At 46.3% G+C, this 27,957-nt stretch overlaps 3 protein-coding genes across 9 annotated transcripts; 1 reads left to right on the top strand and 2 right to left on the bottom strand.

Moving 5' to 3' along the window:
- Positions 1-855: 855 nt before the first annotated feature.
- On the bottom strand, positions 856-21,068 carry LOC107309395 (CX3C chemokine receptor 1-like). 4 transcript variants are annotated; one of them, XM_085540483.1, is made up of 3 exons: positions 20,993-21,068; positions 20,839-20,901; positions 856-2,467 (listed from the first exon to the last, which is right to left on the bottom strand). In XM_085540483.1, the coding sequence occupies exon 3, from the start codon at positions 2,451-2,453 to the stop codon at positions 1,389-1,391; it is 1,065 nt and encodes a 354-aa protein (XP_085396609.1). In that variant the 5' UTR covers positions 2,454-2,467; positions 20,839-20,901; positions 20,993-21,068; the 3' UTR covers positions 856-1,388. The 4 variants fall into 4 exon arrangements, with proteins under 4 accessions (XP_085396609.1, XP_085396608.1, XP_085396610.1 ...); XM_085540482.1 differs by lacking the exons at positions 20,839-20,901; positions 20,993-21,068 and adding exons at positions 10,084-12,568; positions 12,834-13,295; XM_085540484.1 differs by lacking the exons at positions 20,839-20,901; positions 20,993-21,068 and adding an exon at positions 15,990-16,114.
- On the bottom strand, positions 18,959-21,067 carry LOC146762077 (C-C chemokine receptor type 8-like). 2 transcript variants are annotated; one of them, XM_085540486.1, is made up of 4 exons: positions 20,993-21,067; positions 20,839-20,901; positions 20,045-20,135; positions 18,959-19,945 (listed from the first exon to the last, which is right to left on the bottom strand). In XM_085540486.1, exons 2-4 carry the CDS (start codon positions 20,890-20,892, stop codon positions 19,053-19,055), a joined length of 1,038 nt encoding a protein of 345 aa, XP_085396612.1. In that variant the 5' UTR covers positions 20,893-20,901; positions 20,993-21,067; the 3' UTR covers positions 18,959-19,052. The 2 variants fall into 2 exon arrangements, with proteins under 2 accessions (XP_085396612.1, XP_085396611.1); XM_085540485.1 differs by having other exon boundaries at positions 18,959-20,135.
- Positions 21,069-21,518: 450 nt separating the features above from the next.
- On the top strand, positions 21,519-27,746 carry SLC25A38 (solute carrier family 25 member 38). Of its 3 annotated transcripts, XR_014943618.1 has the most exons (8): positions 21,519-21,670; positions 21,948-22,069; positions 22,292-22,376; positions 22,932-23,111; positions 23,190-23,409; positions 23,540-23,708; positions 24,294-24,460; positions 25,107-27,746. XR_014943618.1 is itself a non-coding variant. In XM_085540487.1 (7 exons), the coding sequence occupies exons 1-7, from the start codon at positions 21,566-21,568 to the stop codon at positions 25,227-25,229; spliced, it is 975 nt and encodes a 324-aa protein (XP_085396613.1). In that variant the 5' UTR covers positions 21,525-21,565; the 3' UTR covers positions 25,230-27,746. The 3 variants fall into 3 exon arrangements, 2 of the variants coding, with proteins under 2 accessions (XP_085396613.1, XP_015709665.2); XM_085540487.1 differs by lacking the exon at positions 23,190-23,409 and having other exon boundaries at positions 21,525-21,670; positions 24,270-24,460; XM_015854179.2 differs by lacking the exon at positions 23,190-23,409 and having other exon boundaries at positions 21,528-21,670.
- Positions 27,747-27,957: the final 211 nt, after the last annotated feature.

A 27,957-nucleotide genomic window follows, 5' to 3' on the forward strand; every position in this document is an offset into this window, starting at 1 on the left:
GCAGCTTAACATGTTCTGAAAACCAAAGACTGAACAACCCAAGTCAGACTGCAGTGCTCAGCCCTGCAATAAACCCTCTCCGGGCTGATTTCATGCAGATGACTTCTTGTTTGGTCTCAGAGCACCTTCCTCTTAATTCCTGCACATCTAAGCATTTCTTAAAATACCACTAGTGGGCAGGGGATCACTTGCTGGGGTGGGGGGCAGGGGGAAGTTTTCTTGCCTAGGCAGACTGAATTCTGAAAAATAATTTAATTATAAGTGATACTCGCACTAGTCTTATTCTTAGCCAAGAGATCTGAATGTCCACCTGTAGATGACATTTTAAATATGAAGTGTGTATAATCCTTTCACCTAAAACAAGTTGCTTTCTGGAAAGGTAATGTTATACAGTAGACTATGCTGAAAGCTCAGCAGAAAAGAATTGATCGTTTACTATTTGCTGAATGAATGCTCATGGAAAGTCAGTCCGTTACTGATTTCATATTTGTTGGTTTCATCAGTGTGTTAAAATGTGTCCCACTGGCATGGGTTTGTCTTGGCAAGCAGAGCATGGATGTGAAGCACATACCTACTATGTACTGCAAACAGTGGCTAAGCACAACAACCCCCAGCCCTCATCCCAGTGCCAGTTGTCCTAACGTTTTACCAACTTGGCAGACACTCACTCAGCAGAACTCTTGAGGATGTGCTACGTGAAGTGCTCTGCCTTATCATGTCCAAAGAAATCAGAAGAGGTGCCACTGGTGCAGATCAGCTCCTGGTTGGGTCCCAAGCTCTTCAGGAGAGTCCTTGCTCCGTTAATTCAATGTTGCTGAGTGTATGGTTGGCACTAAATGCATATTCAGAAAGAACTTGGGTTTTTTTAGGGTTTTATTAGTTATGAAAGCACAGGTAAAACAACTGTTGCAATCAAGAACTCCCCAAAATTTCTTCCACATGGAGATAGTTCAATATATAGCAATAAAAACAGTCTCATTTGCTTACAGTCAGCTGCTACTAATTAGAGATCTTTTATTAAAAAGGAGTTAATTTCTATGTACATTTATACCACACACACATACGGACACAGAAGTGTAGATGACAAAACCATGTAACAGTGTCCCTATCCTAAATTCTTCTCCATTGCTGTTCTGGGCAGAGGATGCTGCTTTTGCTTCTACTTTACCTCTCTCTTGATTCGCTTCAGTGTTCAGCCTTGACATGTTGTACTGCTTTTGTTTTTAAAATATTCACTACTTTAGAATATTTAATGCTTAACAAAAAGCACATCAGTAATTCAGTGCTGTCATAAGTCTTTCCCAATGGCTAACATCAGTCTCTTGGCAGTGCTAGCCCTGCAGAGGGATATCTACATGGATTTCTTTTTCCAAGGAGGTTTTCTGGCTTCAGAGGAAGACAGTTCCATCCTGGTCACTGGTGTTGAGGGTAATGTTGCTGTTCACCATGCTTTCTGCATAGCTAGCTGAAGGGCGGACTTCATAATGATTGCAGGGCCCACAGAAGCACAGGCATGGGCAGTACTTGAAGCAGACACGGTAAAGATACTTCCTGAATTTTTCCCCAGCAAAGGCATAGATAAGAGGATTAAGGCAGCAGTGGCTGAATGCGATGGTTTCAGTCAGGTGCATTGCATAGTCCAGTGATTTAATTTGATTGCAACTTATAAACAACTCGTAGTGCCTCAAAGTCTCGAGAAAAATCAGTACATTGTATGGGGTCCAAAACAGAAAAAACACAACCACCACAACCAAGGTCAGTTTTATGGCTCGTGCTTTTTTCTGGTTTTTGCAGTACAGCAGGGTTTTGATGATCCCACAGTAACAATAGCATATGATGCAGACTGGGATCAAAAAACCAATGGTGTTCAGTTCCACGTTGCAGAACACCGGCCAGATGTTCATCAGCTCCGGGGGTAACACAGGGAAGCAGTCATCTTCTAACATCTGGGAGAACACAAAATGTGGCACCGAAACCAGAACTGCTGTTGCCCATACCCCGCAGGTTATCAGAAAGCTGTGCTTCATCGTTCTGGATTTCAAGGAATACGTTGCCCGGACAATGGCCAAGTATCTGTCGATACTGATCACAGTGATAAAAAACATGCCCCCGAAGAATCCGATGTAATACAGTGAGGACACAACTTTGCAGGGGATAGTGCCAAAGGTCCATCCCCTCACTGTGTTGGAAGCCCAGAAGGGGAGAGAGATCACGAAAAGAAGGTCTGAGACAGCCAAGTTCAGGAGATAAATATCAGTAATGCTCTTTTTACTACCTTCTTTCACGATGGCCAAAACCACCATTACATTCCCTGCAAGGCCGAGGGCGAACACAGCGATATAAAACAATGGCAGAAATATTTTTCCAAATGCTTGGATGTCAGTTTCATCACAGGTGAAAGCAGTTTCATCGTAACTGTATTCCGTTGTCACTTCAGGCAGTGCTTCTGTCATGCTGAATTTTCTGGCTAGAAGCAACGTGAAAAGGGAAAAGAGAATAATGTTAGAGAGAGACCCAGGATCTGGTGTGAGAGGCCTCACCAACACTCGCTTTGGGATTATGTAACTATTTGGGTTAGTGAGAGCTTTATCGCTGTAGCGGTAGTGGTAAATACTAAGATAAGTCCAGACTCTTACACGTACTTCATTAAAAATTAGCTCCCTAGTACAAGAAAAAAGTGAGAATGTTAAAGGGTGCAGGAGCACCTTCTGCTTGCATGGGAGGCCGAGTAGCAGCAATGCAAGCAGTGCAAGTGGTGCATTGCTGCGTGAGAAATGCAGACATTCTCCCGTTTTGCTGGGCAGCATTCAGCAGGAAGCAACATTCTAAATGGAACTGTGATCAGCAGGAGCTGAGTCTAACCCCAAATGCTAACCCCAGGGTGGAAGTGTGGTAAGACGCCCAGCTTGGCAGATGCGTGCTGATATGGCAGCAAAGGAGCAAAGATCGGGAGTGAAGCAAATAGAATCCCAGCCTACATGCCCATGTTCCCCTGACAGCAATCACTTCCGCAGCCTGTTTGCAATGAGCCTTGCATGGCTATGCATGGAGTAGAAATGCCCCAAGGTGTGAGACAGCCCTTGCCTAAGAAGTTTCGTATGATGTGGTGGTAACTACAACAAAATCCCCTGTGGATGGTTGATCTGACTATCGTGATATTCTCTCCAAATATCTCAGTGATAGAATGCCCTTTGTGGTGCGGCCCATTAAGTTCTGGCCTCTCATTTTGCAGTCATTACTCAAGGAGTGCCAGCTGACAATGTGCATTCTCCGTTTTAAAACACTTTATTCTTAAATTTCAAAGCTTTGCTGTCCCCCAGGCACCTAAATGAGAAGTGCCCACAGTCATTAGCAAACAAGCTCTGTGGTTTGGCACAGGAAAAGCGGGCCGGCAGAAGGGGTGTCTCAGCATGGGCGCCGTGGGGCACTGACAGAGGGCCGGGCTGCATGCAGCCTGCAGGAGCACCCATGGGTGCACAGCATCTGGAACCAAGCCCTCTGCCTGCTGCCCAGGTTGGTTCTCCAGTGGCAATGTGCAGAATTCATGGCAAACAATGAGAAAACAAGGTTTCAGTTTTCTACTGGTGAGATAACTAACTAGAACTGCTGACAGAGATGGGTGTGATGTTGCCTATCTCTTCCTGTGTCTGCCCAGTTACTGCTTAATCTACTGTGTGAAGGGATACAGGAACAAGCAGCAGACACAGTATATAATCATAGAATCATAGAATCACCAGGGCTGGAAAAGACTTACAAGATTATCCAGTCCAACCATCCACCTATCACCAGCAGTTCTTGTTAAACCATGGCCCTCAACACAACATCTAAACATGCCTTGAATGCCTCCAAGGTCAGTGACTGCACCACGTCCCTGGGTAATGCCTTCCAGTGCTGACCTTTTCTTTCATCTCTTCAGAGATTAAATGTCTGCAGCAGCTCCCTTTATAATGAAAAGGCATATCAGTGGTGCACCAGAGGCTCTTGTGACACATACAAGTCACTAAGAGCCCGCATAGTTCCCTGCCACCCCTCTGCACTGTGCACTGCCCTGTGGGCTGATACGCTCATGACTAGCGCTTCACTGACGCTATCTAAATGAAAGAGGCTGTGCATGGGGTTTGATCAGCCTCAGCAAGAGATAAATGGAGGACTCAAGGTCCCAGCCTGTTCTGACACAGAAGTAAGAGTCAATTGATACCTCTCATATCCTCTTAGCATCTCTGCTATCCATGCACCCAAGGAGAGCTGTTTGGCGGTGCTGGTGTGTGAACTTCAACTGGAAAGAGGGAGCTCACACTGTCTCCTCTTGAGAGCCCCTACTTGTGCTCATGGTTCCCATGCTTGCTCCCTCAGTTCGTGCCTAGAAAGGCAGCTTGCTCCTCTGGAAGGTTTCTATATGAGCCAGTACACGTCGATATATAATGCTGGGCAATGGAAAGGTCTCATACTTGTCAAGAAATGCAGTTTCTGCTATGGGATGGCCCTAAGCCCTGGGGGTCTTCTCTTACTGCTAGTCATCCTGCATAGGTAATGAGGTCAGCCCTGTTCGAATATTTAGCTTGTCTGAGACCACTTTGCTCAGTTTAAGCTGGTATTACCCAGCAGGTGCACTGCAACTGCCCAAAAATCCTCACAAGAAACGACTCATATGTCAGATGTGCATAATGCAATACAATTTCATTGCATTCTGGATTGAGAACCGGAATATGGCCACCCACATTCTTCCCAGCCAGGTGTCTGCTGCCAGTCTTGCAGAACCCACCCCACACATTGATAGTCTTCTCACTGTCTGACTCAACCCAAATTACTCTTTTGTGCTTATGATAAACGTTAAAATAAGGGAAAAAGTTAAGTGAAGACTGCAGAGCATACTGAGTAAGAACGATGTGGCTTCAATTTGTCTCTGCCAGGCATTTTCCCTTGCTGAATACAGGAAATAGTAGATTCACTTCTGCTTCTCATGGAGATGTTAAACCGCTTTTCTCTCTCCAGATTTACGCATGGCTTTGGGCCCTACTCCCCACAAACACTTCTGCTTTTAAATATGTTTGTAGCTGCCTAAGAGACAACAGTTGGCAGGATGAAAACCGTATTTCTCAACCCAGATATTCCCAGCCAATTTCTGTCACGTGCACTGTATATAATACATAGGGAAGTGAAATTATGAGAGATTCACCAAACTCCCCTAAGCAACAGACATTGCATGTCAACCTTCAAACATCCTTGACATCAGTCTGGGTGACTCAAGAGCCAAATCCTGACTGCACATCTGATCCCTCTTGTTATCATCAGCCAGATGGCATGCTACAAGTTCTACTGTCAAGAAGCCAGATCTACCAGCTCTTTGGCATTCCACAGTGCCTCTGCTGTGACTGAATGAAGAGAAGCTAAGGAACAACCCAAACCAGACCTCATGCTTAGTCATGCTTCAAATTTGCACCACATGATGATGAAGCATTCGAGAAGATTTTCACACCTTGGTCAGCACTTCAGGGTGAGGTTGACTTAACTTGCTTTTCCCATGTGAACAGGGCTTGTTCTTGGCCCAACACACCCAAGCACACCACAGCAGTGATTCAGCCTAGTGCTGGCCTAGAGAAACCGATAGGCTTTGTGGGGACCCCTGTGAAACCCAATCAACACACGTGCCTTTCTCATGCCTTGATCTGAGCTGCAACCATCCTACCCATATATACACATCATTGCTTTTGTGCTGTTGCAGCTACACCCATCAGCTTCCCACCTGCTGATGAGTCTTGGCAAGACCATGGGCATGTCCCCCAAATGAAGTCTCCTAACTACCAGTGGCCCTTCTAGCAAACACCACAAAGGTTTAAGGGAATTAACTGGGACTGAATGGAAATGAACAGGAGGGAAGCAGGTTGAAAGCCTTCCTAGCACTCTGGGTGAAACTTCGGCACCAAACACTCTGCATGTAGTCACGAGGATGCTGCAAACACTGCTAATGGTAGTTTGGATGGTGCCTAAAACAAAACTGAGATGTGAGAGCGACGCACTAACCGGAGATGGTGCCCAGTTTCTAGTCTTACACCCAACTGGTTGGTGCAATTGCTGTGGTTTATCTTTCAGAGCTGGGCAACTCTGTCCTTTGGGGATGATGTCTAGAGCTACTTGGTAATGTGTTAGCTAGCTAGGGTCCGAAGCAGGAGATTTACAGCCTTGGATTGCATTGCCTGCTGTTGGGATGGACACTCTCCAGCCCAAGGTGACACAAATCTTATGTAGCAGCATGACTGGATTTGGATTTGGACTGATGAACTGATGAGCTGTCAGATTAAAATATAAATAAATTTTTAAAAACTGGTGTAAGTGAAATAATCCTTACCAGACTGGATATATTGTTTGTAAAAACTCTATGGGAGCCATGAATTCAAACCCCAAAACACTTCAGTATTATCATCAGCAGAATGAAAGCAGATTGGGAATCAGAGCTGGTAGGGTGATGTGATCAGAAAACTAGGTGGTTGGGCAGCAGTTCAGCCAGCTCTGAGTAATCTGGGGTTTCTGGGATGATTCACCTTCATGCTTATTGTAGCCAGCATTACATGCTGGAGAGATGAACACCACAAACCATGCCTAGAGCACGGGGTCTATCCACCAGGCAACTGTGAAGCCAATGTGGGCAGACACTGAAACTGAGCACCCGGCTGGATGTTTCAGTACAAAAAGCTGATGCAATCTTTGGGTGTTTGCAGCTGTACTACGTGAGAAGGAACGCAGGAGGGAAAAATTTATAGATGTAGGGCTCACTACTGGGGCTGTAGGCATGCTTCATATGTGAGATCTCATAAGAGGTGGAGGAAGTAGAGCAGAGTAGGCAAACCACTGGGACACTGTCAGGTACTCTCTTGCTCTCTGCTCCTACTGTCCTTCTCTGATGACTTTAAGGTGCAGAAAACTCTTACTTTGGATTTATTCTTTCTCCTGTGATTTATTATCAGATCAGTTGGACCATTTCTGTGGGCAGGCAGTGTTCTGTAAGCTCATTGCTTATCAGTTTGGATGCTTTCATTTGTGGATGCTCCCCAGAAGACCAAGGATAAGATTTTCAAAAGCAAGTAGTGCTGTGGGCCACTTTGTTCTTAGATTTTCCAACTCGGTGTGAAGTTCAAGATGAATAAGAAGAACACTGGGTGCTTTCCAAAAATCAGGGCATTTAAGGTACAAAATAAAAGGCTTAGAAACGGAAGATGATCAAACCACTTCAGATTAAGATAAACCTGAAAACTGCAGATGCTTGTAGCCCCTTAGCAAAGACATCTAGGTCAAAAAGATTGTAAAGAAAACCCCTTCCCTGAACCAGTTGTATGGTTTTTACATCACCTTCACAAATTAAGTTTTAAGTGGTAGATTCTATAACTTAAATTCAGACCAATAGGTGGAGATGAGCAGCATGTAAATCTAGAAATTGAACCCAATACTTTTAGGTAAAATAAATGTACTGGAAAACTTCAGGCTTAGGTTATAAAGGACAGGAGGGGATAGCATAGAGTCCAGGATCTGTCACTGTAACCTAAGGCTTTATAAAGCAACCAGAAAGTGCTAACCTGGAGATAACTGCAGAGCAGCAAGGAACCAGGGCATAACTTTCAGCTTAATCACTGCATTGGAATTAGCTATACTCTTATTTTTATAAAGAAAACAATAAAACAGAAACATGGAGCTATTCCTGTCTACCAATGGGGAAGGCTTTGCCACCTGTGCTGCAGAGCAAACACAAAGGTCTTATTTTGACCAAGAGCTGGAGATGCTCATACCCTGGTCCCACCCAGCTGCTGCTCATACTGATTTCCTGGCAAGGGGGGAACAAGGGACTGAGCCTCTGTGCCAGGACCCTGTGCCCGTGGCCACATCCCATGCTTGCACTAGGCTCTGTGTGCTTTCTGGGGCCGTGGCAGCTTGCCCCTGTGGTTGTTGCTGTATTTATAATGAAAGCTGTGAGATGAGGCTTTTAACACTTTAACCTCCCTCTCTCAAAGTCCTCCAGAGGCTGTGGCCATGCAGGAAATATGGTGCCCATGTGCCAATGATCCCACCTGCTCCCAACATCTTGCTCTTCGGATTTTCTCAAGGCCATTCTGAGGGTCTTCTGGTCATGCTGTATCCCCAGGGAGCTCTTAGTTGTTGTTGTTGCTGTTACCCTCTAGGTAACAGCAGAAATGAGCGTTGCCTTGACGGAGTGGGATATGGGCTCAACTTTCAGGACATGATCTGTAGGGGCTCTTGAGCAACTGAAGTTGAAGATAACAACATCAAAGCGTTTAAATGAGATGCTGTCACTACTTGAATAATTCACTTGAATGGGAGCTAAGCACTAAGGTACTTCCAAGAACCTCACAAGGCACCAGTCAGAGCCTTTGGCAGTGCAGCTACTTCAGAAACGTGGCTCTAAGAAGCTCAGAGCCCTACATACCTGTTACAGAAATGACTTAGGAGAGTATGACCTGACAGTATGACCCTGGCTCCTATATCTCCCATGGATCTTACAACTGAGGTTCAAAAACCACTGAAGTTCTGAATTTTCCCCCCATGCCTCTTAAGTTCATGGTTTGTGGTCCTGATGCTGATGAAGAGACCCACTGGCACAGATGCCGGGACCCTCTGCAAAAGCTCAGCATACTGAGCAGGCTTTCCTGCCACAGGACAAGAATATATGTGAACTGTGGTCTGGAAGAACCATGGCTTTGTCCTCACAATAGCCATGCTGCACACTTGACCTCTAATATTTACATGCGTAGCTGTGCATTCTGCCCTTGTTTTCTCTGAACTGCTCTTCCTCAGTATTTCTTTTTCTCAGGCATTCTCTACTTGAGTGGTATTCAGATTTTCTTCATATTTTCTATGGCAGAGACTGTGGAAAGAGGCAGTTGTTTGCAGCAGTGTGCACTGTTTGTGCTTGTTTATAGTTACTGCTGGCACCATCCTCCCATCACCTTTATTGTTGTGCCTATGTATTTCCTGTCCCCTTTTTGTTGTTAATAAGATCTTTTAATCATGGCATCTTTGAGAAACCTGAGAAATGGGAGATCTATTGAATTATCCTCTCCCCTGTGCTTTCAGAGGGCAGCACACATTAACCTATGACAGTGTCCTGATGAATTATTTCCTATCAAGACCACACTATCCTCTAGCAGACCTCCCAGCTCCCTGCATGTTCTTGCATCCACCTTTCCCAAATTTAGGTTTAATTATCCCCCTTTTTGGACTTTTTCTGCACTGCTCAAAATTCTAGAACTCAATGCAGTCTCTTGCCTTCTTTCATCCTGTTGCCCAGTTCGCTGCCATTGCCCTGAACCCAGGCTTTGCCCCAACAGAGTAGATGTTGGGAGCAGCTATTTCTGCATCAGTATTTATATCACACAAGTACTTAATGGGAGGCTGCAACTCTACTACACAAATGTCTCACCAAAACTGATTGTGTAACACCCTTCCCATTGAAGGCTGAGTCACAGAGAAATTAAATAATGTGGTCATACAGAAAGTTGATTTCTCAGATTATTGGATTTCTGTCATTACCCAGACAGTCTGCTCACTTTCTATCATCTCTAGCAAAAATCCTGTATTGGATTTTCACTGTCATTTTCACTGTCATTGATGTTTATGCTGTTGGTTCACTGGCCAAAGCCAAAAATGAGCAGTGCTGGTGAGTGCAGTGTTCAAAAATCCCTGCAGACATCCAATACATAGTGAAGTAGAAAGTAGTGAAGTAGAAAGGCTGTATCCACCCAGTCCGTCTTTCTGTGCTGATTCTGCACGCTGTTCATCCCTCAGTGTTCTGCTTTAACCTTGAGGGATTCTAGCAGGGTGATTGTTTCCCTCACCACAAGATGCCACAAAAAATCAGCCACCAACTAAAATGCCTCTGCCCTGGTTTGCTTTGACTGGTAAAAGTGTTCTCCTTTCTGCCTTCCCCGTTTGTAAACATCGCCCACATCATCTTAATACAAAGTAAATCTCACTTAGATTCCCAGAGTTAAGCAGTGAGGAGATTCCCTAAGTTCATGAGACGCCACTTGTCATCCTGATCTGACAAGTTATAGGTGAAATATAATTGTCTCTTACCTTAATTCGTAGTTGTCTTGAAAAACAGTGTTTTCTTCAGGCTGAACCTGATTGTTTTCAAATGTATATTTCCTCTTCTCTTGCATTTATGCCTGCCCTATGAAACCTGAACTTTGGCAGAGCAGCTTCCTGGGCTGAGCTTCAGAGCTGAGCTGGGTATTGATGTGCTCAGCTGTGGTCCCGCTGTCATGTTGTGAAATAGTGAGGCAGGACACAACCAGTCCATGGGGCTGAAGTGCATGCAGAAGCAGAACAGAGGAGAAAAGAAATCCTCTGGGATCTTCACACCTTCCCCTTAATGTACAGTGCTGAGGGTGACTCTTCCAAATGCTGACTCTCTCTGTGAGGGCACTTGGGACCAAGGGGATAGAATGGATTGAACCTCTCAACTGGGGATGGTCTCAGATGCCAGGGGCTGAGGGAGTGTGGGCAGCATGGTGGCAGCTTTCCTCCAGCGATGCTTACAGCTTGCTGTGACAACACCTTCATACCACCGCCAGGGTGAAGCCACCAGCTTTAGGACCCAGAGAAGCAGGGGAAGGAAAAGGGCTAGAAAGCGCATGCAAAATAATTTTAACTGCACTGATATTCTTTCTTCTTCTGCAGACTTCTGGAGTAACGTTTAGAGCCCTGAGACTATCGTTATACTCACAATACGTTGTGCTGTTTCTTTGCTCATAAATAAGATTTTGAGCACATCTCCCTGCAGTCCCCTGGGCTGGAGAATTTAAGGATGTTCATTCCTCTAGGACGCTTTTTGGCTCTGGATTTGAGCATGCAATGCTCAGGGCTGCATTAGAGGTGTGATGGCTAAGCATGGTTGTGGTGCCAAAAGCCCCATTCTTCTCCTTCACAAATAGAGGTAAGAAACCACCCATTTTTTGTAGGAAAGTATCAAAAGGCTCAAAGCTGGTTTTTCCTCATGCACTGAAAGTAGCAGCTCTGACTGCCAAAATCACACACTTTCAGCTTTCAAGAAGATGACTTCTAATACACAGCATTAAGGAAACCTCATTGTGAGAACTGCCAGATTCAGAAAGATGAGTTAATCTTCCTTGATGCCAACAATGCTTTGAAGTTATCCCTGCAGCTCTACACATGTGTCAAAAGGGATACCCACAGAAGCTGTAACTGCAGGGCTTCAAATGAAGAGAAACTAAGTCATGCAGACTTACACACTTCCTCAACAGATCCCCCTGGGGAGCAGAAAAGACTTTTTGTTATACACTGATGTGATAAGCCCAGATAAGAGTGTTACTCATTATCTTAACATGCGTTTTCAGTGTAGCTTGAATACATATGAAACGAATGCTGCCTAAAAGACAACTGTGCATCAAGAAAGAACAGCTTTGATTTCTGCCTCATTTCACACACTGCTTGGGACATAGCCCAGGGATAAGAAAATATGAAAAAGCTGCTGGAGAGGCTCTCATCCTTATCCACACACAAGGGGGAAAAGCACCTTTTACTTCTCCAAGCTAAGAAGAAAGAGACTCTCCTAACCCGAGGGATAATCCTGGTTCGTTGTCATCCATGAAGCACAGGCAGGTAGGTGTCTGGGTGCTGAATGTCTAGAGAAAAAGTCTTTCTTGGCTCTTGGAAGCTTCCCTGGGCAGATGCAATTGCATGGGAATGTCAGGGCATTGCTGCTCTCCTTGATCCCTGAGCTGCAGCACCAGAATGTGGCTTTGGAGTTACAGCAAATACAGACCTTGAGGATTTTGGGGCATGAAGGCTACTTTTGGGCAACCACGATGTTTTTTGACAGGACAAACTTAATTCTAAGGGCCAATGCCTGAATTTTAGAACCAAAGGTCTCCTTCAATGGCCATCCCCCCTTCCACTCACCAGTCAATCATCACCTTTGTGAAAGCCCAAAGCCTTATTTTAATGCTCAGAGCCTCCCTTCAACTGCCCAAAGCCACATGCTGGGGGCCAAAAGCTGATATTTAGGGCCTGAAGACTCTTTTGGGGATCAAACATACATACTGAGATATCAAAGCTTTATGATCAAGCTCCTGAGCTGAAAGCCATATGCTGAAAGGTTCAAAGCCTCATATCAAGGTCCAAAACATCCTTTGTAGATCATGAGCCTTCTTATTCCATCCAAATGCACAGTAATGGGATCTCAAACATCTTTTTTATTGCCCTAAGCCTCCTATGATATATTTGACTTTCACTTTGAAGACACAATAAAAGTATCTATAAACAATTTCTCTGAGGGGTGAATGCCAACCCTCACACAGTTTATGAGCCTAAACAGTGCATCTGGGATGCTTAGTGCTGACTGCAGCCATCTCTTCCCCCAAAGCTTTGCCTGGAGGGTGACCACCCTGTGTCTTTGTTCTCCTCCACTTGTTTCAGAGGGAAGGAGAAGCCTCTGAAGCAAGACCCAGCAGAGAGAGCCTCTGAGTCTTCTCATGTCACTTGACATGGCAGATTTCCAGCCTGCCAGTAGGAGATGCAGTTGTTCTTTGTTACCAATCTGGAGAGGCAAAAACAGAGAGAGAGGGAGAAAAGCTACACCTAGGGGTGGAAATGTCTTAACTCAAGAGCTAGAGAAGGGAAGAGCCACAAAAAGCTGGCACTCTTGCACACAAAGATGGCACGCTTTGTGCAAGCAAAAAGAACCCCCCTCCTGTAACCTACTCCGACAGCCATGCCCCGATCTGTTGGTCTGCAAAGACCTGCACAGCCCTTGACCTGGGTGGGTACTGAGTTGAGAGATCAGCACTAAATGGGTATCTCACCTCAGGCGGTGATTCATTTCGTTTTTTGGAACCAGCCTCCATAGCAAGCAGTTGGTAAGCCCAGCATCAACGTTCAAGTTCAAGAATGAGTCAGCCTGTGGCTATTTCTCCATGGCGCCAGGCTTCAGAGAGGGCTGGTTGGCCTCTGAAATCAAGAAGAGACTGGGCGTGCTGAGCTGGTATTGCTGCTGGATTACTGGGGGTGCAGCAGGGAAATAGAGAGGTGAGTGGAGACCCACAGCTCTGCTCTGTTTCTCGGTCTATTTCAGACCCTGCTCAGCACATCTGAGTTAGCACAGTCACCATAGTTTGCAGGGTGCAGGTTGTGCCTTCTGGTCTTCAGTTCTCAACCAGCTCTACATTTTTCTCTTGTTGTCTACCAGGGAGAAACCTTTCCAGGACTGTTAACCTACTTGTAGAGCTGCAGTAGCATCCCAAATTGCTCCTTGATCCTGTCCCAGAGGATGAGGAGAAGGGGAGCCTGAGGACTCAACCAGCTGTATTTAAAGGGGAACACACTTCACCTGGACCTTGCTTCCCCTCTTTGGTTCCAATGCTTTTACTCTAGAAATTCAGAAAGCAAGCACACAAGTCAAAGAGAAGTTGCATATCTCTTGTTTATACCATAAGCAAAATACATTTAGTGTCTTTTTCTAGTTGGATTTATGAGCAGCCTCTGGGAGCCTGCTGACATTGCAAAACAAAGATTTAATCTGAGATTTCACTGTTAAATGAATGAATGAATGGATGGATGGCCACGACAACTGAATAGGTTTATTATTCAAATATTTGATTTCCAGTACCATTAAATAAATAAATAGATAAATAGATAAACAAATAAAAGGACCTGAGATTGGAGAAAGTTTCTTACTCAATTATCTTTCCAGAACTACCTATCTATGACCTCTCAACTTATGAATCTGTAACAGGTGTGGCTTGATGATCCTTGTGGGTCCCTTCCAGCTCAGGATATTCTGTGACTCATATACTATACAGTTCATTTCCCATGTGCTACCTTGGCACCCCACTCACGTTTGCTACAAAGACTGCATTTACCTCCAAGCATGGGTCAGCAAACAGGTAGGAGTTTCAGGCATTATTCCCTTGCTGCTCTACAACAGCCCGTTTTTGTTTCATTTGCTTTTTCCTGTACAGAAAGGAGAAAATAAGGGACTGCTGTTACATGCTGGCCTTGCTTACAAGCCCCTCCTGAACCTGTGCTGCAGGATCCCTGAAAACAGGAATAGATACCCAGGCAGCCAGTGGGGGCAGATGGGATGTGAAGACCTCAGTTGGTCAGGGTGCATACCAGCACATGGAGAGAAAAAATAGCTCTGAGTGAGAGGTACCACAGCAGGCCTTGCTGTTGGCTTGGTAGCACTGCTTTTTTGGAGGTATCTTGTCTTACATGGCATCTGACAGGGGTGCTCACACCAGAGCTGGCCTGGCATTCTCTGACTGCACTAATTAGCCCTGACTGTATCAATTAGCCAAAAAACACGCTGGACCCATGCGAGTCCCAGCCAGCTCTGAAACAAGAGGTGTTGGGTAGAGATGACAGCCCAGCAGATGCACAAGTCAGCACTGTGGAAACCCAAATCATGCTTCCACTGTGCTGAGTGGGGATTTCTGTGTAGTGCCTCTGCACATTTTGGCATTTTAGCTGAGCGAAGAGAAGCACAGCTTTATGCAAAAATGTTCAGTCAAGCAGAAGCACACCATACAAGTTGTGCATTGGAACCTCTGCGGTTCAGCAGCAGCTTTGCTTTGGTCAGCATTACTTGCCCAGACTACAGGGCATACGCCCAGGAAAAGCCCCATTATGAATGTGAACCATGCTATCTCTGGGCATAGCCAGATGTTACCACAGCAGAGAAGAGGCTGGGATGCTTTTAGATGGGAGGAGTCCTTCTGGAAGGATCGTTTCTAAGTGTCTGGAAGCCATCCCACAGAGCGCATGTCTCAAGGAGAGGCATGAGCGAAGTGATACCTCTGACTGCACTTTTAGGGTGGATACTTCCTAAGGAAAACAAATAAACTAACAAACCTTGAAAAACATGGGGCTGCACGCCTTCACCAGAAACCCAGCAGTGGTTGTACTGCTTCCTCCCTGATGGCGGTATGAGGCACATGGGGAGGGCCAGTGGCACCTCAGAGATGCGTGGGGCAAATTGTCTTCCATTGACATTCTAGAGATCTCTTTGCTGACGAAAACTACATTTCAAGATGAAGCAGAGGTTGCTGTTTCTGTATGAATCTCAGGTAAAGAAACCAAACTCATAGATTTGTGGTCAACACAGGTCTTCAGTGAGTCACCACTTGGCTACTGCCCTGCCAGCTGAGCGCAGCAGCACACTTAGAAGCCTAGGTCTGCACCTGGGTTAACAGCCAGGGCTGTGACTGACATCTATCTGCTGAACCTTGCCTTTTCCTTCCCCTTCTTGGCTCAGAACTCCATTTTGGTAGAGCCAACTTCTGCTTGGCTGCCTGCCCCAAGGGAGCAACCATCTCTTTGGAGTGAGAATGATGTGGCTGGGCTTCTGGTGGCAAAGTGGAGCAGAGCTCACCCTCAGCCCCATAGACACATTATGGATGAGAGCTAATTTGGTCTGCATGCTGTCAGCGCAACTTCCCTGCTCCTGCTCTAAGAGGGTGATTGAAAAACCCTACAGACATATTGCAGATATACAGGAGAGCACGGGTTACCAGTAAGGTCAGCCTCCTGCACAGGAACCTGTAAAAGGACTTACACTGTGTGTAGACATATTTCCTCCAGGTACACAGCTTTTACTTTTTCCTTTTACTCTGTGTTTCACACATACCAATAGTGAATCAAAAGGAAACAAGACTGGCTTAAGTTTGGATGTGGGTGACTGTTGCTTTTGTTTTGGTTTTAAGATGATACACATGAGAATATCTGACTATGTAATGCGCCCAACTCGTCCAGACTTCTCTTCAGTCTGTCTCAGGGCAGCAAAAAGACCAAGCTCAGGATGTAAAGCTGAGTAGCAGATGTGAGTGGGACTATTTATGAAACTGTGGCAGACTCCTTCTGAGCAAACAAGTGACCACGCACCATGTCTGCCCAGAACAGACTATGACGCCACTCAGACTCAAGGAAGATACAGGGGGTTCCTTCTGCTGTCCTGCACTCACCTCAGGGCAGCAGGCAGCTCCCAAGCCTGTCCCTTCAGAAAGGAGAGGAGCACAGAGAACTGCATGTTCTGCTGCCTACACAGCATCCGGATGTGGGTCTCACCTCCTCCCCTTTGACAGCAGCAGCTCGCAGCGCCAGGCTGCAGCGGGGAGCTGAGGTTGGTCCAACTCCCGGTGCTGCTGCTGCAGGGAGGGAGGCAGCTGCCTTGGCAGGAAATCCTTAGTGCTGCAGAGAGCTGTGTGCAAGGAGCAAAGCATCCCCCTGTCAAAACACAGAGAGTTTTGGTGAAGGCCCACAGTACTCGGCATCTACCAGCTCCTTCACGCAGTGTAACATCATCCTGACTTGGCTGCTGGTGACCTGCAGCATGACATCTCAATCAGCACTAGCAATTAAAATTGTAGTGACAGCAAAATGAGCCCATTTTTGCTAGACTGTGGAGTTCCAGCTGGGAGGATGCAAAGGAAGAGCACAGAGAACATATCAGCTCACCTGAGCAGCTGAAGACAGGTTGCAGGAGCACAATGGAGGCACTGTAGGTGTTTGAGTGGTTTCTTTCCTCAAGACTCGCTTAAAACTGCTAACACCTTTTACCATCAGTGCATTAATAGAAATCAACCATTTCCTGAGCCCCTGTGGTACATCTCTTTACAGGATGACCACTGAGTGTTAGAAAACCAAACAAATATTGCACAGATCTAAATGTTCACAGTCACCTCGGTGCGTATCACACAAACACAGCACATCCCAGAACAAAGAAACCCCAACACCCAGGGTGAGCTGCACACTGTTGTCCTCTCCTCACACCTTTCTGCTTTGCGGCACAGCCTCACTGCAATCTGTGCACCTCTCATTTTGGTTACCATGCCTAAGCTGCACCTCCACACAGCTTTATATTTTGCTCTTCATCTACATGGCTTGGATCCCTTTTAGGTCACCTGCTGAAAGAAAGATCTCCTTCCTGCTTTTGCATAGGGCAGGGGCTTGACAAGACGTGTTGGTAAGGTTGAGGTTTCTCCATGCTTTGTTTGTATGTAGAGGAGGAAGGGGAAAACATGGAAATGGAGGACAAACATTTGACAAATAAAGGAACCTCAACCTGTAATTAAAGGGGCTTTTTTCCAATGCAGATACCCAACCCCTGAGCCTGCTTGTCTGTGGGTATCAAGGAGGTATGGCTCTGAAGGGCGGCACAGTGGTAGCATGGGCAGACAGAGAGTGTAGGCAGTGAGAAGGGATGGAAATGATTCTGCCTTTCCCATAATTCTGTCATTTGAAGGTGCTGCTGTTTTCCTGCAGTGATGTGATGGAAACTGAATGAGTGTGCCAGCTGCTAGGGGGTGAGCTGGGTCATGCAAGGAAGGTCTCTGTCTGCAAGTCAGCGTTGCAGAATCCTCTACTGCTGGATGCAGTAGTGCACATACACAAATGTGTGCTGTGGGAAAGCAGAGGTTGTTGCCATCCGTGTGCTATGAGCAAGGTATGGTCTAGAGGGCTACCACTACAAACCTCCATAGGAAAAAGAGAGCTGGTGCTGGAATCCTGTCCAACACATTTCAGCTTCAACCTCAATTTCTATGAAACCCATTCTTGGGCATTTAAATGCTTGCACATAAACAAAAAGAGGTGTGTTGACCAAGGGTAGCAAGTTGCCTGAATGGCAGGAGCTGCAGCACAGAGCTGGCACCAAGGAAGTGGTTAAACCCCATCTTTTGTTCACAGTCTGTTTTATCATTTGGGGAATCTGTCACTGCCCACATGAAGGAACATTACTTGTCATACACACTGTTATCAACCTGCTCTTGCAAAAGGCTGCATTTTGCAGATCACCAATATGGATGCACATTAAAATGAACACTATCTGAAGATCAGCAGCTGAAGAGAATCGTCTTCTGGGTTTTGTTCTATCTTCTCTAGGAAATAACCTCAAGGGTACTTAAAAGGTATGGGGATACTACCAGGGTAGGCTGAATTGCTAGAAGACAACCTGCTCTCAGTCTCTCTCTCCCAGGGAGAAGGGAAGAGGGGGGAAGAGGGAGGAAGAGAGAGGAGGTGGTGAGGAGAATGGTTGGTTATGTGAATCTGTCAGGACACAGGAAAATGAGATAAGCAGTGATAGGACAGGGGAGTTCTTCAGGTGCCAGGATTGTGCATTTACACTGCAGGAAGCATCTTTATAATATAAAACTTCAAATTGGGTGATATCCTGTTTCAATGGACACATTTGGCATCTTCTTTTAAGATGGCTGTTGCAGCCAGCTCTTCAAGTAGTCCATAATGAACTGTCTCCCTCAGAGGGGCAGCTCACTCAGGAGGCAGAATTAAATAAGCATTAAAAAAAGATAAATATTAGACAAGTGTTTTGTCAGCATCTAGGTGGAGGAATACCTAGGTGTGAACTCGACACCTTATCTGCATAGAGAGGCTGTGCCTTCCCATCCTTCAAGGTTTTCATCATTTCATTAGGGATACTGGAGGACCATGTGTCCTGTGCTGGAGGGACAAGGCACATCTCTTTGTCCTTTGTGCAGCCTGCTGGTAGTTTTTCAGCCTCACTTCCACAAAGTCAGATGGGCTACAGGAAAGGGAGGAAGATGATAAAAAAGGAGCTAATAAATAAGAATCACAAAGAGAACCATGATACAAGCAAGCTTAAGCAAATGATTCTACTTTTCTGATACCTCTTGTCCTAAAAGGTTGCCTGAACAGTACATCCCCATACTTCCCCGTGATGGAGACAAAAGTCATTGGTAAACTATTCAGCCAGTGGGCAGGGGGTGCCTGATGAATTTCACAATGTCATTTTTAGTGTTTGAAGTTCTCATTCACAATTGCTAACCATGGGACAGTCCCTGTTCAGAATGGTGTCAGAGCACATGAAAGAGCAAGGTACAGTACAGCTTGCTCTGGTATTGTGTGATTTCCTAGTCTTACTTTGCTAACAGGCCATTGCACCGAAACCTCCACCTACAAGGAAACAGAAAGACTATTTTTATTGAATTACTGGGATGATTTTTCAGTTTCAAATGAAGTCTAAAATATGGTGCTTCTGCCTTGCACCTCTACAAGATGCTACCAACAAAAGAGGACTGTGAGGATGCTGTGTACAGAGAGGTGTGTCTGTCCGTGTTGCGTCTGTTGAAGGCACTGTGTCCTTTGCAGATCAAGAGAAAATGGGCATATTTGCCAAAAGCCTCACAAAGATACTTCTTGAACTTCTCCCCAACAAAGGCATAGATGATGGGGTTGAGGCAGCAGTGCATGAGGGAGAGTGTCTCGGTCAGCTCCAGGGCCAGGTCAAGCCTCTGGCTAGTCTGGCAGTCATCGATGATATGCATGCTCCTCAGAGAGTCCAGGAAGAGCGCGATATTGATAGGGGTCCAGAAAAGGAAGAACACAATGACAACGATAAAAACCAATTTCATTGCTTTGTACTTGTTCTGAGTATGGCACCTCTGCAGGTTTCTCAGGATGTTGTGGTAGCAGAAAATGAGAATGCTCACAGGGAACAGCCACCCCAGGATGTTAACTTCAGAATTACTGAAGACCTTCCAGCCATTACCACTGCCAGGGTAGCTATGGGTGCACAGTGTCCTGTTATCATCATCTACTTTCTCCTGGATGAACACGAGGTCTGGCACTGATGCTAAGATGGCCACCGCCCACAGTGCCAGGCTGGCGATAATTCCATGGGTGGTCGTCCGGACCTGCAGGGCATACACAGAGTGCACAATGGCCAAGTACCTGTCAATGCTCATGATGGTTATGAAGAACGCACTGCTGTAGAAACCAATGAAGTAAGCAGAGCTGACAATTTTACACATGGCGTTGCCAAAAGTCCACTGGCTCCTCAGGGAGTACTGAGCCAGGAAAGGGAGGGAGAAGACGAAGACGAGGTCAGAGATGGCGAGGTTCAGCAGATACACATCAGTCATGGCCCTGATTTTCTTGAAGGCTGTTAGGACCCAAACAACCAAAGCATTTCCTACGAAACCAATCACAAACAGTATGGAGTACAGCACTGGAAAAAATGTAGATGCAAATTCTGGAATACTTTCAAATCCACAGTCAATGTCCAGTTCAGGGTAGTACATGTTATCATAAGATGCAGAGGAGTTAAATGCTGGTGAGAAATGGTTATCCACCTGTTCAAGGACAATGAAGTTCGTGAGGTCCTAACGTTCCTAGTAAAAATACAGTTTATCATACAAAGCCCATAGTTTAAAATCAGGTGTGCCATGGCCAGGTCAGATGACGCAAATGGGGAATGAACATGTGTGATGGCCCAGCCCTGATAGTATAAGGGTCTTGAGGGTCTTGAGCCAGAGGGGTAGGGAAGATAAAAGGAGATGCAGCAGCTGTGGTAAATCAGCCTCCTCCTGTAGCTTCTTGATGTGCCCAGACACATGTTTGTATCCAGCTTGATCTTCTGGGCCAAGTGCTGGTGGGAGCATCACCAAAACAGCAACCAAATGGGGCCAGGGTTCTGAGAGCCTCCAGCAAAGGTTTTGGGGCTCAGCTGTACGTTCTATCGAGATCTTTGTCCAGCTCATGGACTTAGCTGGGTGCCCATGGCTCCAAAGCCATGCTGCCTCCCTGGCAGTGCCCACCACAGCTTGCCAAGCTCACTGAGAGTGGCAAGGGCACACCTCCTACACAGGGACTTCCCCTGTGACTCCAGAGAGGAGTGTGTGAGCCCTGACACGAGCAGCTTCCTCTGCAGAAGGTGCCTTCACATATGCTGCTTTCAAAGAACCACGACCACGGGGGTTTCTTCCATACCCTTAGCGTCCCCCTACAATGACCTCTCCCAGCCTCTCAGGAGCAAGCTCACACGCATCCACTCACCAGCAAGTCCTCCTGCTTTCCTCCGGCCAGCAGGCTCCTCAGGTCCCCATCCATAATACAACACTGTGTGAAAGTGCCAGAAAAAACATCTCAATGCATAAAGCACATCTGAGAGGTGAATACAACTTCATACATACATAGTGGCAGCGCTTACCTCAGTTTATGTCTCAGCGCCAAGCCACCAGCAAGGTCTTCACCCTGACAGCAGAGAAGCTCAAAGTGCCTCTTCCTCTGCGTGACAGGCTTTAAATTCAAGGTGTATAAACCCACAAGGCACTCAGTTCATTCTCTTTAGTTCACGCTTACAGAAACGGAAACGTGTATCTGAGTTATCTCCTGGAGGATCAACACGTCAATTCACATGAACGTCAATGAAAGAGCCCTGTGCCTTGCTCCATGCGTCTGCCAGGTATCCTGTCCCTCACCAGGTGCCCCCGCACTGCTGCCATGTGTCACCATCATTGGGAAGCAGCGCTGCTGCTCTTGCACACCGGGGACTTTCGGGGACGATGTGTGTGTGGGGGGTGTCACACAGAATCACAGAATGACCTGGGTTGGAAGGGACCTCAAGGATCATGTAGATGAAAGCTCAGACCTCTAGGGGGTCAGCACTTTGAAGGACGTGTATTTCACTTCAAAGCAGGAGCCAAACAAGGTGCCCACTCACAGAAGCACACAGCCACTGACTGAGGAGCCCTTCAGCACGCCAAGGGTTAACGGGCCGCGCATGCGGGGCGCGCTCCCGTCGCCGTCCGGTGTCCCGTCACGTCAGTGCCGCCCGCCGCGCTCACTGGTTCGTGGCGGCGCTGGGATGCCGGGGCGAGAGGCTGAGGTAATGACGTGCGTCCGGCCCGCCAGAACCTCGGCTGGGTTCGGTGCGGCTCCCCCTGCATGGCGGACCGCGAGGGGTGGGGGGAGCCCGCGTCGCCCCCTGCCCGGCGTCCCGTGTGCTGCGGGGGGGGCCCAGCCGCGATCTTCTGCCCCTTGATGCGGTCCTAAGGGCGGTGAGGCGGAGGCCGTCGGCTCCGGAGCTCGCCCCTCGCCCTTCTCGTTCTCCGCCGCATGGTTTAGAAGCGGATAAAGCAGCCATGTCCCCCGTTCCTCTCCAGATGCATCCCGTGCTGAAGGCCTTCGTCTGCGGCTCCATCAGCGGCACCTGCTCCACGCTGCTCTTCCAGCCCCTCGACCTGCTGAAGACCCGCTTGCAGACCCTGCAGCCGGCAGTGGGAGGGTGAGGGCTGCGGGGTCGCGCTGGGTGCCCTTAGGGGTAATTAGGTGGGTAATTGGGTGGGTAACCGGACATCGAGGCACGCTGAAGCAGCAGTGTGTTCTGGAAGGAACGGCCAAGGGGGCACGAGGAACATGGGAAGAGATGGGGTAATAACGTGAAGGTGCAGTGATGGACCCCGTGGTGCAGGGCATCATCTGGAGTGCTGTCTGGTCTCCCCTCCAGGTCCGGTCGTGCTGGGATGGTGACGGTGCTCTTCAGGGTGGTTCGTACTGAAAGCCTACTGGGGCTGTGGAAAGGTGTCTCTCCTGTAAGTGGCTCTTCCAACTCTGTCTTTAAAGTTACGTACACAAGCAAACCTGCCCTTTATTGATAACTAAGGGCTGTATTGAAGTGGCTGGTTCCTATACAATTATGAACAAAATCATGTGATGTGGATGGTTAAATCCCCTTGTAAGAAGTTAATGGTTAATGTGGTGAGTGCCACTGGAGCAGTTACTGTGCATTTGCAATCCAGAGCAGCTGAATGCTTGAATAAACTTTGTAAACATGGACTGGCAGCTGCACCAGCCTCATTCTGCTTTGGGATACTTTGTTCCTGAGAAAAATGCAGATGATCCTGGCATTGCTTGAGCCCATTGTGTGTATGTGAGATTAGTTATTTTTCCACACCTAGGACAGCTTCCCCCTAAAGCAGGTTCACTACAGTGGGTTGCACAGGGAAGTGTCCAGGCTTTGCACAAGGAAGAATCTCCTCCCTTGACCTGCAGGCCATGCTTTTCTTGGTGTACCCCAGGATACCTTTGTCCTTTAGTGATATGTTTTGTCTTAAGTGTGCTTTTTATTTGCTTCTGTTTCTTTGAAGTCCTTTGCAAGATGTATTCCTGGAGTCGGTATTTACTTCAGCACTCTGTACACTATGAAGCAGAGGTTTCTAGGGGACCGTTCACCCACAGCCCTGGAATCTGTCTTTCTGGGTGCCACTGCACGTGCAATATCTGGGATTTGCATGTTGCCAGTAACAGTGGTGAAGACACGGTATGAGGTGAGTATGGCTTTCTGTCATTAGTTCACTGTTAATGTTGTCACATCCCTTCCTCCTGATAATAGACATTTTTGTCAGGTGAAGGCTGCTGCCCCTTTGTACAGCCAGCGATGTAGTCGTGGTGTCATAGTGCTTCACACACTGGGCCACAAGTGCCAAACCGTACCACTGATAATTAGGCAGAAGTGAATGTGAAACTCACCCTGAGGTTTTAAAGTGCTGTTTGTATACAGTGCCTCTGTATTTGTACCATGCTTTCTGTGTTTTACCTTCTCAAAGGACTCTTTTAGAGACTGAGGTAAGTGGAACAGTTTTTGCCTTGGGCTGTTCTCTCTGCTGTCTCTTGTATCAGATGAGAACACAGTGGCCTCAGGGTGTGAGCTGAGCTCCTTGGCATGTGGATGATGGACTCTTGTCTACCTCTGCAGAGTGGAAGATTTGGCTATGGGAGTGTGTATGGAGCTCTGAAGAGTATCTACCAGACGGAAGGGGCTCGTGGCATGTTCAGTGGGCTCACTGCCACTCTGCTACGGGACGCACCTTTCTCTGGGATCTACCTGATGTTCTACACACAGACCAAAAAACTCACGCCTCAGGGTAAGGCTGAACTTTGGAGGCTGTGACATAAAACTTTGCTTTTCTTGCACTGTGCGCTAAAATTCGCTGCTCTGCTTATTGCATGCATCATCAGTAGCTCAGTTAGTCTCTTGTAGGCTTTAGGTGAGATGTTTGCCTTTTGCTTGTGGAAAACTTTAGGTCTCATTTCTGCTGTCTTTTTGAAGACTTATGCTTAAGGTAGGTGAGTGATGCATAAGTTATGTTAGTGAAGAACTGAAAGAAAGGATGTGTTCAGCAGTGGTTTCTGCTGCTCACTGTCTTCTATACTGACTAGTTTCCACTAAGCTGGGGTTTCTCTGGTCACAGAACTGGCTGAGGCAAGATTTAAGCAAGTTTTCTTTATCTGAGTTCCTGTTACATTCGGTTCCTTAGCGGTGAGTGCTTTGAACCGTTCTAACTTTAACTTATAGCCACTTCTCCCCTTCTGCTGTACCCTGTGTGGATTTTAACTTCTGTCAGACTCTGCCATTGATTCTATAATTTGGTAGCTTTTCACTTTGTTGTGCACTGTGTGTATTACCAGCCTCTTCTGTATCATAGTGGGTTCCCTCTTCTGTGTCGCAGACCAGCTGGATCCAGTGCTCATGCCCGTGGTGAATTTTGGCTGTGGGATCTTTGCGGGAATCTTGGCTTCGCTGGCAACGCAGCCTGCTGATGTCATCAAAACACACATGCAGCTGTCCCCTGACAAGTACCGCAGGACAAGCCAGGCCATTGCTTTCATCTACAAGGTGAGATGAAGCCCTTCTAATTGGTGCAACTGCAGCCTTACTTCTGATCTTTTTGTCCTTGTATTTAAGAGGCTATTATTGCTACTCAGATTATTTCCTGCTCCTCTTGAATGGATTGCAAGGCAGTGGAACTTGCTCCCCAGTTACTCTTGCCATTCCTTAGTATTTTAACTGTTTGCACAAAATTACAGAAGATAGGCAGTTGAATAGTAGGTTATGCTCACCTTTATGCTCTGATTGCACTCTCGCCTTTCCACGTCCCCCTAAAGCAGCCATGTCCCCTGTTCGTCTCCAGATGCATCCCGTGCTGAAGGCCTTCAAGGCACAAGTCACTTTCCTGAAGCAAACTGAAACCATTGCTCTTTCACCTTCTCTTTGATGGGCTTGAGCGTGGCTTTCCCTGTCCCTTGTCATCCTGGCATACCCTTCCCCTTCCTTTTTCAGTGGGTGCCCTGTAATTGCACAGTGTTTTGAGTTCTTCCTAAATACTGAACATTAAGCCTGGATCTTTCAGAGGCTGATCTGAATCTGAGCTGAAATATGTCCTGGGCTGTTCCATGTTTAAAAAAAAAAAACAACAAAACTGATGAAGAATTAAAGTGCAGGAGGCAGATGGTAATGGATTGCTGTTTGTTTTCTGCTGCAGGACTTCGGTTTGGTTGGCTTTTTCCGAGGTGGTGTGCCTCGTGCCCTCAGGCGTACTCTGATGGCAGCAATGGCATGGACTGTATATGAACAGATGATGGAAAAAATGGGCTTGAAATCTTGATTGACTTGCACTACAACTGACCAGCCTCACTCCTTCTCCTGCTTGATGTGACCAGCTGGCACTGGGAAGTTCTCAGTTCCATGGAGGAATAAGCCTTGCTCAGCTGGGAGGAAGAAAGCCCTTCTGAGACAGAGGATTAGGACTTTAGGGAAGCAGAAGAAAGAAGGATCAAATCTCATCTTTTGATCAGTGCATTCCAGAAGGACTGTACTTGGGACTGCCTTGGGTTTCCACAGCGCGGTATCTACACTGAGAGAAGCCCGTTTTAAAAATAGCTCTGTGCTTACCACCTTTACACAATGAGAAACTGATGAACAAAAGTGTTAGAGGAAAAAACAGTGAGGGCAATGTTGTCTGCAGAACCTGCTCGCATGTTCCTCACTGTCTGGCCAGTAAGGCCGTCGTGATACACCATCTGATGCAGTTCCTTCCTCCTCATGTGCTTTGTTCTCACTGGGAGCACTGCAAACCACAGTAGGAGACTGGATATGTCTCTTTATGTTTGTAATGCGAGAGTGGATGGAAGAGAAATGAAGCACCAAAAGAAAATTGGGAGTACGTTTTCTGTCGTCATTTTTGTACTGCGATTGATAGCAGAGAAGGTAACGTGCACCTCCACGCTGCATTGTATCATTAGGTAACTGAGCATCTTAACAGTTTAAATACATTTCTATGGCTACAACAGTGATTGCACTGGAATTAGGAAGAGTAAGGCACTTTAAACCAGAAAGAGAGAAGAGCGCATTGGTTGTTACCAAAATTCTACTGGTTCCTTGAAAAACATTTTTCCTGCTGGTCAGACTGTATCAGGAAATCTTAAATGTTTTTTATCCAGTTGTACTAGAGACTTGCTTGCTTCCTAATGCTCGTTTGCTGATTCCTCTATAAAAGCTGCTCCTAACATGTGGCTTTTAAGATCATAGCTCCCAGAACATAAATGTATAATGGAAGCAGATACAGGTACCAACGCTTTAAATTTCCCTGAGAAGCCACTACTGACTGCATGTGGAATATCTTAGGTTTGGAAGAGAAAAGGCTGCTCTTTTCTCTAAGCTTTCTCCAGTGTTTGAGGTGTTTGAGTGTTTGGTAGGGACAAAGAAACCCTGGGCAGACTGTCAGGCATTCATTTTCAATTAGCATGTCGCCTGTTCTTATTTCAGTATTCCTGAGTTTAAACTTGGAGATGAAATACTTTTATTTTTCTTCTTGTTTTTTTTTAAGTCATCTGTGCCTCTTTTTTGTCATTCATACTTCAAACCCCAGAGTTTGTCCTTTCCAGTCTTAGTGCAGCCTGCTCCCCTATTCATTTGTGCCTTGGTAATGGCTGGCTGTGTTGGTACTCTGGCAGCTCTGTTGGTGTTGCCACAAAGGTGGACATAGAAGTGCATGTCCTACTGTGTAGCACGCCTTGCAGAAAACATAGTATTGGCTTTGATTTTTCTTAAAAATGTCATAATTCACTTGAAAATGAGAGTAGATGTTAAAAGTCAGAGGAGATGTGTCTAGTTCTGAATGTAGTTGTTAAGAATTGAAGTATTACTTGCATAACCAGTGCCTGTGCTGGCAACCTTTGGACTGCAAGACCAGAGGGGACGCGGGCTGTAAAAGATGCCTTTATCAGATTCCAAATGCAAGAAGCTTTGAGTGAGGTGAAAATGAAGTCTGAGAGAAGCATAAGAGATGGGAGAGGTTGTGGAGGGTCCTGGGTGTGTGTTTTGAGCATTAAGAATAAAGCACTTCAGAGCCTGAAGTTCTGCTTTGCAACCTGAAATCTGGTATCAGGTAGGCAGGTACAAGACTCAGCTTCCTCAGCTCTGACCCTTACTACCCCCCAGCCTTTTATTCTCATCAAAAACATTCTGTTTCTAAAGTGATTTGTTGAAGTTACTTTTGATAGCGGTGCCAAGTCAAAAACAAGTGTTTGGGTGTATTGCTTGTGATGTTCAGTGCTTCTAATGAGCAACCAGTTGTTGTTGTACAACCAAAATGCAAATAAAAACCAAAGAAAATTCCAGAGGCAGGTGCTGAGTCTCCTGTCTGCATAACCCCTACAATTCAGTGCTAATAATCCTAGCAGATAATCATTTCCAAAGTCATTTCAGCCTGGATTTTGGAGAAGCTGGTGTGATAATGTGAGCTTTTTTTGACTGCTAGATCACCATCAGACCCTTCTCCCAGTGACCTCAGTTGTTGGCAATTCAATCTTAGCAGTCGTGAATTGACTCTGTTACCCCTGCAGCTGTGCTGTAAGCACACAACTGGCTAACAGGTTGAGGCAGTCAATGTTTACCTGAATTATGAAGACACAGGAGAAATAGTCTGATTGTCTATTGGTTTTGTGTTATTTCCATGCTGCCTATAGTGGTTTGTTTGTTTTTCCCTCTTGCACTGTTTAAAACAGAACTGGAGCTTTGGGACAGAGTGCAGGTTGGAATATTTTGAGTGGATGTTTACATGAAATATTTATGTGACAAGGAATATATTTATATTAAAAGCTGTGGTTGTCAAAATTAAAAATGCCTTCGGAATGTTTCTTTCAAAAAAGAAAACCTAAAGAGATTGGATGGAGAAGAGGCCTGGAAAAGCAAAAGCAGCTTCCCAAAGGAACAGAACTGTTCATGAGCTCATATTTTTACAAGGCAATGCAAATTCTCTTTCAGGAGCATAGTAAGTAGAAAGAAATAACACACAGCAGTGGGGACTCTTGTCTTTCTTACACTTTTCTTAC

The sequence above is a fragment of the Coturnix japonica genome, chromosome 2 (genome assembly GCF_054131305.1).
Source record: "Coturnix japonica strain WE chromosome 2, WE-NBRP24, whole genome shotgun sequence".
In the NCBI taxonomy this organism is placed as follows: domain Eukaryota; kingdom Metazoa; phylum Chordata; class Aves; order Galliformes; family Phasianidae; genus Coturnix; species Coturnix japonica.